The 13,591-nt window shown below is 36.3% G+C and overlaps 2 protein-coding genes and 2 long non-coding RNA genes across 4 annotated transcripts; 2 read left to right on the top strand and 2 right to left on the bottom strand.

Annotated features, from left to right (window-relative positions):
• The first annotated feature begins 280 nt into the window (after window positions 1–280).
• On the top strand, window positions 281–3,775 carry LOC121738041. Its single transcript, XR_006037220.1, has 3 exons — window positions 281–797; window positions 1,113–1,208; window positions 3,727–3,775. It is a non-coding gene; the product is annotated as an uncharacterized LOC121738041 (long non-coding RNA).
• An 87-nt stretch (window positions 3,776–3,862) lies between these two features.
• Window positions 3,863–6,148, top strand: LOC121738040. The gene is made up of 4 exons (XR_006037219.1): window positions 3,863–4,053; window positions 4,423–4,476; window positions 5,131–5,196; window positions 5,907–6,148. It is a non-coding gene; the product is annotated as an uncharacterized LOC121738040 (long non-coding RNA).
• Window positions 6,149–7,320: 1,172 nt separating this feature from the next.
• On the bottom strand, window positions 7,321–8,390 carry LOC121738094. The gene is made up of 2 exons (XM_042129931.1): window positions 7,979–8,390; window positions 7,321–7,779 (listed from the first exon to the last, which is right to left on the bottom strand). The coding sequence occupies exons 1-2, from the start codon at window positions 8,367–8,369 to the stop codon at window positions 7,394–7,396; spliced, it is 777 nt and encodes a 258-aa protein (XP_041985865.1). The 5' UTR covers window positions 8,370–8,390; the 3' UTR covers window positions 7,321–7,393.
• A 3,343-nt stretch (window positions 8,391–11,733) lies between these two features.
• Window positions 11,734–13,217, bottom strand: LOC121738032 (sporozoite surface protein 2-like). Its single transcript, XM_042129844.1, has 2 exons — window positions 13,162–13,217; window positions 11,734–12,474 (listed from the first exon to the last, which is right to left on the bottom strand). The coding sequence occupies exons 1-2, from the start codon at window positions 13,204–13,206 to the stop codon at window positions 11,749–11,751; spliced, it is 771 nt and encodes a 256-aa protein (XP_041985778.1). The 5' UTR covers window positions 13,207–13,217; the 3' UTR covers window positions 11,734–11,748.
• Between the last annotated feature and the right edge of the window lie 374 nt (window positions 13,218–13,591).

The raw sequence follows: 13,591 nt of genomic DNA, 5'->3' as shown, positions 1-13,591 counted from the left end.
AACTAGTATTAGTTCCAAGTACTCCCACTACTGCTATCAGCGCCGTATATGAAATCATTTATTTACATGATAAGTGAGTACATCTTTTCTTTGAGTCTCGGGAAAGGACATTTAGCATTATTTTTATCTCGAAAAAATGTACGGTTCCCTTTCCACGAAGGAATTTTGGTGCAACAGAGTCGCGGGTGTCATCTAGTATCAAAATAAGTCAAATAAAGTCATATAACACTATTTTTTAATAATTTTAGTAAAATATAATTATTCGTTCAAGATGATTGAATTTAACTATTGAAAGTTAACAAGCGTATAATAAAATGCCATATAATATTATGTAAAGGACATTAGAGTTGAAGAAATGAAGTTATTACAATGTGTTTCACTATTACTATGTCTCCATTTTGTCAAAAGTCGTGGATTTAAGCCAAATATTCTAAAAACATCAGGTAACCAAGATAATAAGAATGTGCTCAACACAGGAGAAGATGAAACTAACAATCGTGAGAAAGAAACAGAAATAACATCTAATAAAGATGATGTTATAAACGAAGTGTATAATATTCCAGTCAAAAATTCACTGAAAAGAAACAATGAATTTTATAATCTTAAGAATAATTTTGGAATTAAACATCTCAATAACGAAAACAGATTAGTAGATAAAACATTAATAAATGCACGAAAACAAAATAGTAAAGTCGAGACCGATAAAAAGAGAAAAGATAATGGAGATATTATTTTAAAAAATCTAAATCCTTCGAGAAGATATATTCATATTGACCCTGGTTTAAATAGTATATTAGGTAACTTTGTATTTAGGCTTTTTTTATGCGCAGGGAAACCCATCATGGGTGCCCCGGGTTGGGGATGTGCCTCAGTTAGCTGAAGCACCCCGGGGGTATGTGAGACTCTTATACCACCTACGATTCGCCTTCAGCCGTATAAATGTCCCGGATCTAACAAACACAGTACTCCCTCCACGTTTTTCCTTTTTCCTCCACTCAATTTCGTTTTTATAAAAAGTGGCAAGGACCTTCTTTTTGGATATATAATGCAATAACTGTACAACGACAGTCCCCAAATAAGTGCCAAAAACATTCACTTTTAAATTTTTTCAGATTCATTTTTATTAGATAACGATGGACACGTGAGACATATTAATTATTATGGTCGGAGTATTGAAAGACTGGAGGATTATAATTATTATCACCGAGGTAAAAATGTACTAAAGTGTCATCTAATTTACCCGCAATAGGCTTGATGACTATTTTTTTTTCTTATTGGTAATTGAAAGACCCTTCAAAAATAGAAACATCGCTGAAAGAATGACTCTGATAGCTTAAAAATTCACCAAGATATGATAATTCAAACATGTCATAAAATAGACCTGCCCGAAACGCTCCATACAAAGTGCTACGAAAGACTGACGTCACTCTTTCGTAGTTTGTACGCATCGCGAGAGAACTTTGTTCGATAGGTATATTAAATATTGCGTTTATGAAAGTGGTTTCATAACAAAAGTTGCTTTTAATTGCATAAGTTATCGAATTGTATACAAATATTAAGAAATTTAATTAAAAAAAAATTCGACTTGAATATCCAACTTTTAAGGCGCGTAACAAAAAAAAAACAAATGCTATCAAGCTGAAATTTTGGGAACACTTATTTTTTACCGTGATTTCTTTATTTTATTAACAAAATTCGCAAATCTTTGACCTTGTCATCATCCCTATTCCGTTGCGCAATAATTCGTTTATCGCACGAGAACCGTACATTTTCCAGACCAAAAAGTTGTATACCTTTCCCGGAACTCAAGGTATCTCCAATCTACATACCTTTAATCAAAATTGGTTCAGTGGGTTGGAAAAGAGGTTACAGACGTACCAGATAACATACAGATAAACAGACATACACTTTCACATATTTTATAAAATTAGTATGGAAATAAAGATAGTATGACTAGTTTTTATTGCGCGGAAAATATTTTGGGGATAAAAAGCACCCTTTGTCCTATGTCCTTTCTCGGGACTCAAAGCCACTCCATACTAAATTTTACCAAAATCGTAAAAGCAGACAAACAGACAATTCGTATTTATATTACAGGGTGCAATTAAACTTTCCGGCCAACATTAAATATATATTGGTCCGTCTTAAATTAAAAATACACGTATTTTTTTCTTTTATCAACCGACTTCCAAAAAGGAGGAGGTTATGTGTTCGTATGTGGATATTTTTTTTGTATGTTCAACGATTACTCCGCCGTTTGTAAACCGATTTTCAAAATTTTTATTTTGTTGTATTAGATTTCACTCCAATTTGGTCCCATTTTCACAAAAATGGTGATCTGATGATGGAATCCATGAGAAATCGGAGGAACTCCTCAAAATTTATACGGATGTTTCCATATAATTTTTGAGTTGTAAGTGATTTTGGTTATATGAGAAGTGCCCTAAGCATAATATGTTACCAAAACTCAAGATTTTGCACCAAGGTATAGGTACTATGGTTCCGAAGATACTAAGAGAACTCCGGATTCCTTGTAGATACAAGTTTGAGGGCTTAGGCGCTGTTTTAAGAACTGAAAGCATATATTACTATGCAAATAACATTCGTCATCATCATCATCATTACTACGTCAGGGTCACCAATGTCACATGGTTGTGTATGGGTTATGGATACTATATGCTGCCACAACACCATAATTATATCATCACGTTTTGACCTTATTATTGGTACCTTTCATAGCGATTTAAATAAAAATATTATAATGTTGTTTCAAAATAAATGATTCAAGACCTAAGCGACTTATGTACTACAAAATTGAACATAACAAATTCAACCCTAACTCCAGAGGGTAAAGCACACATTTGAGTAGAATTTAATATATGCGATGGTTTACTATGTAACTAAAATAAAAAGAGTGAAATTATTATGTAGAATAATACTACAACTGCAGCCGTCGTCACGTCGATGGCTGCCGTTGATAAGCGTCGGCGGATGCAGTTGGCTAGTGCCGTTCTTCTGTAAGAAGCCTAACACAATTCACTCTATGCAGAAGACACACCCTAAAGTTTGTTTCGTTACACTCTGTATACAAAGATCAGCTTGAGCACCGAAAATGCTATCAAGTTATATCTGTTTTCTTCACACTTATAACATAATTTTATACGTGAGAGAGCCATGCTTCGGCACAAATGGGCCGGCTCGACCGGAGAAATACCACGTTCTCACAGAAAACCGGCGTGAAACAGCGCTTGCGCTGTTTTTCGCGGAGTGAGTGAGTTTACCGAGGCCCAATCTCCTACCCTATTCCCTTCCTTACCATCCCCTATTCCCTTCCCATCCCTACCCTATTACCCTATTCCCTCTTAAAAGGCCGGCAACGCACCTGCAGCTCTTCTGATGCTGCGAGTGTCCATGGGCGATGGAAGTTACTTTCCATCAGGTGACCCGTTTGCTCGTTTGCCCCCTTATTTCATTTTTAAAAAAGTGTGAAAATGTATCTGCCACCTCACGCCCAAAACGCTAAACCAATTTTGCTTAAAATATTTCGTATGGGCTTACTTTGCGTCCCGGGTAAAGATATAAGATACTTTTTATCCCGGAAAAAGTACGATTCTAAAATTTAAGGCATGGCCCCTAAGGCTAGACTCAAGAGTCGAACTCTAATTCATTAAGGCACGGAAGTTGGACCCAGCTTAGATCAAAGCTTTTTAATATTTTGTCTTTAAGCTCGACAATTGGGAAGAGAAAAACGTAGAGAAAGAGAAAAATATGAAAAATCACAAAGGAAACCAAAAAGAGAAAAGGGAAAGAAAAAAACGGAGAGAGGTGAGGCAAAAACGAAAAGAGGAAAGTCAAAAACGGAGACCGGAAAGGGAAAAATAGAGAGTGGAAAGGGAAAAGCGGAGAGACGAAAAAAAAAACGGAGAGACGAAAGGAAAAAACAGTTAGAAAAAGAGAGAACTAAAAAGCGACAGGTTGAACAGCAAAAACCGCAAAAGAAAAAAACAGAATATAAACACCAACGAACGACACCAACAGGATATTCCAAGAAAAGTAAGTAGTAATAGTCCAAATAATTAATAGTGGCACCAGCGGTCATTGTCCTTTCTAGTCTAGGAGCTATATGAAAATGCTTCCACTCTATTGTGTTTACTTCAAAAAAATATAAAGACACAGAGTAGCTATTATCGATTCATCAGAAAGCCTCTTGATTAAATTATTAGATATTATGATGATAATCTTAAATCTCCAACTATCATGTATATAAAACTCAAAGGTGACTGACTGACATGGTGATCTATCAACGCACAGCCCAAACCACTGCACCGATCGGGATGAAATTTGGCATGCAGGTAAATGATATGACGTAGGCATCCGCTAAGAGTTTTATATAATATATTTAGATGTTTCTTCTCTTTTCAGGTAAGAAAACGCCTCTATTTGATACAGAATTCCACCAAGGATTAGGAAAATCAGGTTCGCTTACATCAGTCTTAGCTAATTTCAGTGATAAAATAAATTTAATATTTAATAGTTTAGAAAACACGCTTTAAGCACGTACTAAGCCAATCCGCCATCTTGGATGTCCACCATCTTGGAATTAAGTCATGTGACTATTTTTTTCGTATTTTTTGATTGCGTGTCCGGCATTCAATAATTTCTAAAAATATGAAAATCTACTAATTTTAGAAGGTTCTAAACTTAATAAAATATAAAATTGTATGTTAATTTCTTTTAATAAAACAGAAAATTACGAACGTATTCCTACAGAGTTCAGATTCTAAGCATTAGATAGCAGGACTTTTTTTGTAGAAATGTCCGGCCAAGCTGGCTGCTTCGTCCGGCTTTTCGGTTAAGCGACCTGGCAACCGTACCGGGAAGTGGGTCAAATTAAGATTCCAAGATTTTCTATATACATAGTAATAAAATTACAAGACGACCTAATAAAGGCGCGTTAAAAATCATGAATATGCCATCTATACAAGGTGTAACAAAAGTGATTATACCTTAGGGTGTGTAATGTGTATGAGAATTGAGACCCCTGCATGGAATGAAAGAAGCAGCAGTGTAAGATCAATTAGGTACTTTATGTTAAATTGTTATTTGTTATAGATATATATTTTTTTGCAGCCGTAAAATTATCCAATTTTATTCTAGATGCTACAGAAAGTTTACTTGGTGACATAATTATAAATGGTAAGTAATGGTAAAAAATGAAAACGTAGCCAGGCCTGTCCCACTCGCGCGTGTAGGTATCGAACTGTAAGTACCCCTCTTGGGGAGGAAAATCACTAGGGACTCACAAGCGAGCGGTGACGCACGCACAAGATTTTTTTTCGTCGCATATTATCATCGAATCGTTATTAATCTGATAAATATGAACAATTAAAAAAAGGTAACTCCTGGCGACCGACTGGCGACGTTGCCAAGTAGCTAGCGTAGCCAGAGTCGACCTGAAGAGGTTGCAAGTTGTTTGCACGTTTTTGTATGCTTCGTCTCTCAATCAGTCGCTGATTTTAGTGATATTCTCAGATAATTGAATAGTTCTTTAAGGTATTTTCTTAAATCTTCATAGAATTTAAAAAAAAACACCGCTTTGTGGCAACGTAGATTCGCCAGACGTTGCCATGGTAACGTCACTGGCCATGTCGCCATGGCATACCGGTTAGTGTCACCGCACACGGGCCCCACGCGAAACCCACAAACGCCGTTTTAAGCTAGTCCATTGGTCGTAAAGTAAATCCTTGTAGCGTGTGGTGGCCACCGGCGTCAAAAAATGTATGAAAACTAGGAAATATGCCGGTAGCGGCGCGCGGCGTTTTGTGGTTGTGGCCGGTGGCCCGTGTGCGGGAGCCCTTAGGCTCTAAGCCCTAAGGCATATTTTGATATGTTTCTTCTTTTTTCAGGTAAGAGATTTAGCTTTAATGATTTAAAAAATAAGAATGTGGTAATAGAATATTAGAAATCTGAAAATTGCGATATTTTCACAATTATTGTCACAAAAATCTCAGCCGGATTCGATATCAAGAATGCCTGGGATTGGAGTTACCTTAGAGCCTGTCCAGATGAGGCGTTTTACGTGCGAGTGAGCGCGTACGTCTGAGATACTAGAGCTATATAAATCGCGTCCAGTAGCCCTAGCACGGTAACCAGTGGAAATGCGAAAGTATAGACAAACTGTGGAGATATGGTGGAGATAAACTTAAGGTGTCGTTCCGCTCTTTTTTCGTTCCGAAAAACTCAATTCAAATGCCACCCTATGACAGAATATATTCCTAAAAATTCAAATAACATCTCACTTTATGACATACCTATACTATAGTCTGTCATAAAGTGGCATTTTAATTTAATTTTTGTCGGTCGCGATTAGCCGCGATAAAGATCGGAACGGCACCTTAAGTTTATGTCCACAGTTTGTCTATACTTTCGCATTTCTACTTTTCGCCGTGCTAGCACTACTGATGCCTACACGCGTTTTCTAGCTCGCGCGAAAAACGCTTGCAATGAGCGGGACTCTCGACTCGCTCGAGTCGAGATACTTGGGTGTCATTTCAGCGTCCAGGACTACGCGCGAGTCCGTTGCCAATGGACGTATTTGATTGGAGCGAGCGTGCTAACTTCGAATCCATGTTCGTAGTGTAAAAACGCGCGTAAAACGCGGTATCTGGATCCAATAGAAATTGAAACGCGCGTATGGACTTCGCGCGTGAAACGCCTCATCTGGACAGGCACTTATGTTGTTGGAAAATGGAAATTTTACCTGCGATTGAAGACTTCTCTTGTATTATTGCTACCTTACCATAAAATAATAATAAATGATGTTCTTCTTTTGTATGAGTTTAAATTACTATTACTTTAAGATTATTTATATTATTAATTCACAATATCTGAAATAAAAAATATTATAAAACACCGTCTGCTTTTTAATAAACAAGATGACGCCCGTAACTCCGTTGGCCCTAAAATAGTTTATCGCAGGGGAACCGTACATTTTGTACATTTTACACAAAAATATACGGTCCCAGGAAAGGACATAAAATACTTTTGTATTTTATGTCCTTTCCCGGGAGTCAAAGTATCTACATGGCAAATTTCAGCAATGGCGGTTAAGCGGTTTGAGCGTAAAGAGGTAACAGACAGACTGGCAGACTTACACACTTACGTATTTATACTAATATTTAAAATATTATGGAAGTATGGATATAATTATATAATATTATGTCCTTTTTGCATTAAATAGAACACTTAAACTTTGTATACTCTGCTTTTTACTAAAGTATATTTATTTACTAATGCAAAAATATTAACCAATCAACAACAATCTTGAATGGATAAACTCATGTCAAAAAACTCGGAAACTGAGTAAAACGTGTCCATTTTAGATGGCGTAGTGTTAGTAGTGGTCTTGCCTCTTGTATAAATAAGTTTCCAAAAGATCACGCAACATTTTAACTCTTATCTCATCTTCTTTGCTTCTGCTTTTAATCTTCATATCATCTTCCTTACTTCTGTTTCTGACTCCCACCTCATCTCCCTTGTTTATGTTTTTGACTTTCATTTCATTTTCATTGCTTCTAGTTTTGACTCTCATCTCATCTTCCTTGCTTCTATTTTTGACTCTCATCTCATCTTCCTTGCCTCTATTTTTGACTCTCATCTCATTTTTGCTTCTCTGGGCATTAATTGTCACATTTCCTGTCACGGTTCCAGGTATTATTGTATTTACGACCTTTGTTTGCTTGCATTCAGTATTGCACTTTTTACCTAACCCGAAGAAACCTGTAACAAGTTACAACATGTCCACATAAATAAAAATGATTTTAAAATTTTGTTTGTCTCGCTAAAACTTGGGAACGGCTATACCGAGTTGGCTAATTTTAGTCTTCAAATAATAGGGGAAATCCAGGAAAGGTTTTAAATATTAGGAGGAAGTGACACGAAGTTATTTATAGTTCTTGAGAAGTAAATCTGTTATTACCTAGTATTCCTGAAATAAAAGTAACTAGACATCTTCTTTTCGGACTTCCACCACTTTCTCGATCATAGATCATAATAACGTTATTGCTTGGTATTTTTTCTTCATCTTTCTCATCTTTTAATTTAACATTTTGATCAGCTTTCTTCATTTCATTATTTGTCGGGACTACACCAACTTTTGTTTCGAGTTCTTCATTCTCCTCTATAAATACTGTGTTACTTTTAAAAACTTTGTCACCATTGTATACATCTGCCAAACCTTCTGCGTTAGTAAAATCTATTATATTTTCATCAAATTTATTTTCATTTTCATTCAGTCTTTGCTTTACACTATTTTGGAATGTAGGTATGAAATTTGATAATATCAAAATGTACTGTAGATACTTCATCATTCCGAAAACTTATTCATTGTATACACAACTTATACATAGAAATTCGCTTAGGTACAACCTAAGCGAATTTCTCATCGCATCCGATAATTCACTTTGTTAATTAAAATTTTTGAATTCTTAAACGAATCATTAATGTTTTCACGCATTCAATTAGAAAGAAATGATTGAAGCATTTGAACCGGCATAAAACTCAGTAAAGATATTATGCTACAAAGATGTTTAGGCGTCTGAATGACATGGGGCCATGTGCTAATATATCCTTGCATGGGCAAGATTAAGAAGACTAAATAGTTTTTTACTTTTTTATATAACTATTAGATGATCTATCCATCCGATTATCCGATCTGATTAAACGTTTTATGGAATCGGCTTAGCCGCTCTTGATTTTTTGCGAAGCAAATGTTATGTTATATATATAGATACCTAGGATTCTTCTCCTTACCTATACAAGCAATCAATAAGCAAGATATCACGTCATGGTGCTGACACAATAATGAGTAGAGTGAAAAAGTTTATATCCATACTAATATTATAAATGCGAAAGTCTGTCCGTCTGTCTATCTGACTGTCTGTTACCTCTTCATGCTCAAACCGCTGAACCGATTTTGCTGAAACATGGCATGAAGATACTTTGAGTCCCGGAAAAGGACATAGGATACTCTTGGAACAATGTACAGTTCCCGCGCGATAAACGAATTTTGGCGCAACGGAGTTGCGGGCGTCATCTAGTAATTATTACATATTTTTGTAACATTTATCAAACCCCGATATTTAGTACTCATATTTTAAGTTATCTTTCCATTTACTTACCCCTGGACATTGTCATTAGCAATTTTCCAGTTGTGATATCGCTAAGTAATAAGCTGTCTCCACCTCGCTTGATGTGTCATTTTTTTTTAATCTAGATGACGCCCTCAAATCCGTTGCACCAACTTTCGTTATCGCGCGAAACACCATAAATTTTTCTGGACTAAAAATATCCTAATCCTTTACCGGAACTCAAAGTATAGGTAACAGACAGACAGTCAGGCAGATAGACAGACAGACAAGTTTTCGCATTTATTATATTAGTATGGATTTCAGTCGCATTCGTCAAATCACTACGTAGGCATTGTTATGTTTGATATAGACTTTCCTGCATACAATTATCTAATGAATGCTTAACTTAAAAAAAGAAAATAATATAGAGATTTTGTTGTTTTGCCAAAATAAAAATCAGAATACCCATATATTAAACAATTACAAAAAGGAAATATCTCCGAATGATATTTGGAAAAATGTATTTTAAAAACTGATATTAAATTCCCAACAAAAAAACATTTATACGTATGCAAGCAATCATCGTCTGACGGTATCCAAAAGTTGTTTGCTGAAGCCTCAGTTACATTAATACTTCCACGACTTCGGTGATTTACAGGACCCAGTTCCACCAACCATGAAGTGGGTGGGTGGGCGAATCTGTACGCATTAAAACTCGGCGGTGCCACAACAGAGCCTTGCTGAAGCCATGATAACATCAAGACTCCCGCGACTCCTCTGATTTTACCCAGTTACACCAACCATTAAGAGAATACACCAGGGGCGAGAGAAATTGAAAATAGGTATTTGAAAATGTATTGCTGTCTCACCAATCTCAAGTCTCCTACCGCAGAGCGCGATAGAGACAACACAACAAAAGTTCTAATAAAAGAACAGAAAATCTTCGATTGGTTGTCCGCTGATTCCTTCTCCAAAACATAACCGATTTAACTACTTTTTTGCAATAATAATTAAAACAAGACTTGAGCTGTGTTCGTATGTTTTATTTTTTTGTATATTTTAGCCAGTTTGGTTTTCTGGGTGTTTGAACACAGAGGAAAATCTGGCCATTTTTTTGGGTTTTTGGACGTTCTTATCTTTTTTTAATATTAAAATTATGAAAAAAAAGAAAACATAGAGACATCATGCTAATAGTGGTCATTGATATTTAGGAAAAAATCATTACTCTACCGGCATTATCCAGGGAGGAAACAGGGGACAATGTTTGTATGGAAAATCGGCGGTGTGGACTCCTCTTGACGGCCGTTCCCAATATATTTTGATCTATCTCTGGTTTTGCCCTACTAGAGATAGGAATAGCTCTCATTAGGTATTAGAGACATAATATATTTTATGTCAATTCAATGTTAGCTGCGATCGGTCGTATGTCAAACCAGAGATATATTGAATATTGGGAACGGCCGTTAGTAAGTAGATGGGCAAAGCCGTACGCATTAAAACTCGGCGGTGCTACAACAGAGCCTTGCTGAAGCCACGGTTACATCGAGGCTTCCGCAACTCCGTTGACTATACAGGACCCAGTTACCAAACAAATGTTTTTTTTTGTAAAATTATTTATACGTGGAAGAGCCATGCTTCGGCACGAATGGGCCGGCTCGACCGGATAAATACCACGTTCTCACAGAAAACCGGCGTGAAACAGCGATTGCGCTGTGTTTCGCCGTGTGAGTGAGTTTACCGGAGGCCCAATCCCCTAACCCCTACCCTATTCCCTTCCCTACCCTCAACTATTCCCTTCCCTTCCCTTCACTACCCTTCCGTATTACCCTATTCCCTCTTAAAAGGCCGGCAACGCACTTGCAGCTCTTCTGATGCTGCGAGTGTCCATAGGCGACGGAAGTTGCTTTCCATCAGGTGACCCGCTTGCTCGTTTACCCCTTATTTCTTTAAAAAAAAAACGAATAATAGAAACTAAGGAAGAGTAACTGTGACAAATGTATTCCGATTCTACAAAATGTGACTCGAATACATGCATACTTTATGCAAAATGTGACTCGAATACATGCATACTTTATGCAAAATGTGACTCGAATACATGCATACTTTATGCAAAATGTGACTCGAATACATGCATACTTTATGCAAAAAGAGACCTGAATACATGCAAGAATTTGGTGTAATCATAGAAGTGACAATTATAATGTCAACGGCTTAATTTTGTCAATTTGTATGTAGTATTTCGTAGCTATTGCCATATATTTAATAATGTTATTTTAGTGTGCGAAAAGAACCTTGAGAACAAATTCAAAACGACCAAATTCGCAGAAAATTAGGTACAATATTTACAACTTGATGATACTGATACGCAAATCAGTTGTGCCAAAATTCGGTTATCGCGTCGGAACCGTACATTTTTCCGGCGTAAATATTTCCTTTCCCGGGGCCCAAAGTATAATGAAAATGAATTCAGCGGTTCGGGCGTGAAGAGGTAACATTCAGACAGACAGACACACTTTCGCATTTATAATATTAGTATGGGTTCCTTTAGATACATTGTATTCTTTAGGACCAAGAAAAATAGGCCAAAATTTTATAAAAAAATACGAATAGTAAGATTTATTTAATACCAAATATCCCAAATATAATATTCAAAAGAATCTGTCATATAATCTATACCACTGTTGCATAACGACCATACCTCATTAGGTACATACAATACCCAAGTCGTCAAGTCGTTTAAAATACCACTCTCTTCTTCTTTTCCTTGATTTGTTTCTTCTGGTGGTGGTGATGGTGGTTTATTTTCTTTGCACGGTAGTGGTTGTGGTGATGGTTTGATTTCATTTTTACAATTACATTCTTTGGTTGGTGGCTGTTCTTTGGTTTCATTTTTCTCATTAGTAGTCTCATTTTGCGGCACTTGGGGTTCATTTACATTCGATTCATTTTTGTCACTTGGACTAACACTGTCACTTGGCTTAGGGGTACTCTCTGTATTAGTTGTCTCATTTTGCGGCAACTGCGGTTCATTTACATTAGATTCATTTTTGTCACTTGGATTAACACTGTCACTTGGCTTAGGGGTACTCTCTGTATTAGTTGTCTCATTTTGCGGCAACTGCGGTTCATTTACATTAGATTCGTTTTTGTCACTTGGACTAACACTGTCACTTGGCTTAGGGGTACTCTCAGTATTAGTTGTCTTATTTAGCGGCAACTGCGGTTCATTTACATTCGATTCGTTTTTCTTACTTGGACTGACACTGTCACTTGGCTTAGGGGTACTCTTAGTATTATTTGTCGCGTTTTGTGGCAGATTATTTTGGCCTTGTACTTGATTAAGTGCCTGTGGAAAGTCAATAATACTCGTGCCAACATGCCAATGTGCGCTTTTATAATTTTGGACGTCACGTTATCGTGGACGCCGACTTCCACAATATTTCAATAATAAAACGTACGTTAAATGCCCTTTTGATTTTACGCACCGCGGACATTTTGTGCGGTTCAGAAGAGTCCTCTAACGTGCACGTTAAAAAGTCACCGACGACGGAAATTTAAAAGCGTCTTCATATATTTCCATACATTTTACTTACCTATGATATCGTTTTACCGCGGACGTCCACGATATTACCGCCACGTACAAAATTATAAAAGCGAACATTGGATAAAATATCGTATTGTTTTGTTTTTTTTCCAGATTTTAATTTATTTAGAAAAATATTTAGAAGACAAAATGTCTTCTAAATATTTTTCAATATATAAAATTCATCTTCAAATTCTAATTTTTTAAATTTTACTTACCTATGATATCGTTTTACCGCGGACGTCCACGATATTACCGCCACGTACAAAATTATAAAAGCGAACATTGGATAAAATATCGTATTGTTTTGTTTTTTTTTCCAGGTTTTAATTTATTTAGAAAAATATTTAGAAGACAAAATGTCTTCTAAATATTTTTCAATATATAAAATTCATCTTCAAATCCTAATTTTTTCAATATTTTTCTATCGATGCCGAAATTATCACTGACACAAAAGACACATGAAATTATAAAAATGAAATGTAGATGCTTCATCACTTCTACAATTTTACTTTTCCTTTAGTTTTCGATTTGGCTTATAATAGCCTTATATGGCGTGAAAAATAAAATAAATTGAAGATAAATTACGTGAAATTCGATTTTCACACACGTGTTTTATTTTTAAAGATGAATAGACGAAAAATAAAGTATGAAAAAATCAATTGAGAATTTTAACTATATTTAGCAAACAGCTTATGAAATATAACTTTCTTTCTCAGTCCTTGACGCTTACTAGACGTGTTAGAACTTAGAGCCTGTCCACACGGGCGTTGCGTCAGCGTTGCGTCGACGCAGCGCTGCCGTTCGACGGATAGTACACGGGCGCTGCATCATCGCAGCGTTATAACGAAGCCACTCTGGCTTCGTCTCGGGGGCTGCT

The sequence above is a fragment of the Aricia agestis genome, chromosome 22 (genome assembly GCF_905147365.1).
Source record: "Aricia agestis chromosome 22, ilAriAges1.1, whole genome shotgun sequence".
NCBI lineage: Eukaryota > Metazoa > Arthropoda > Insecta > Lepidoptera > Lycaenidae > Aricia > Aricia agestis.
This window is presented reverse-complemented; position numbering and strand designations above follow the sequence as displayed.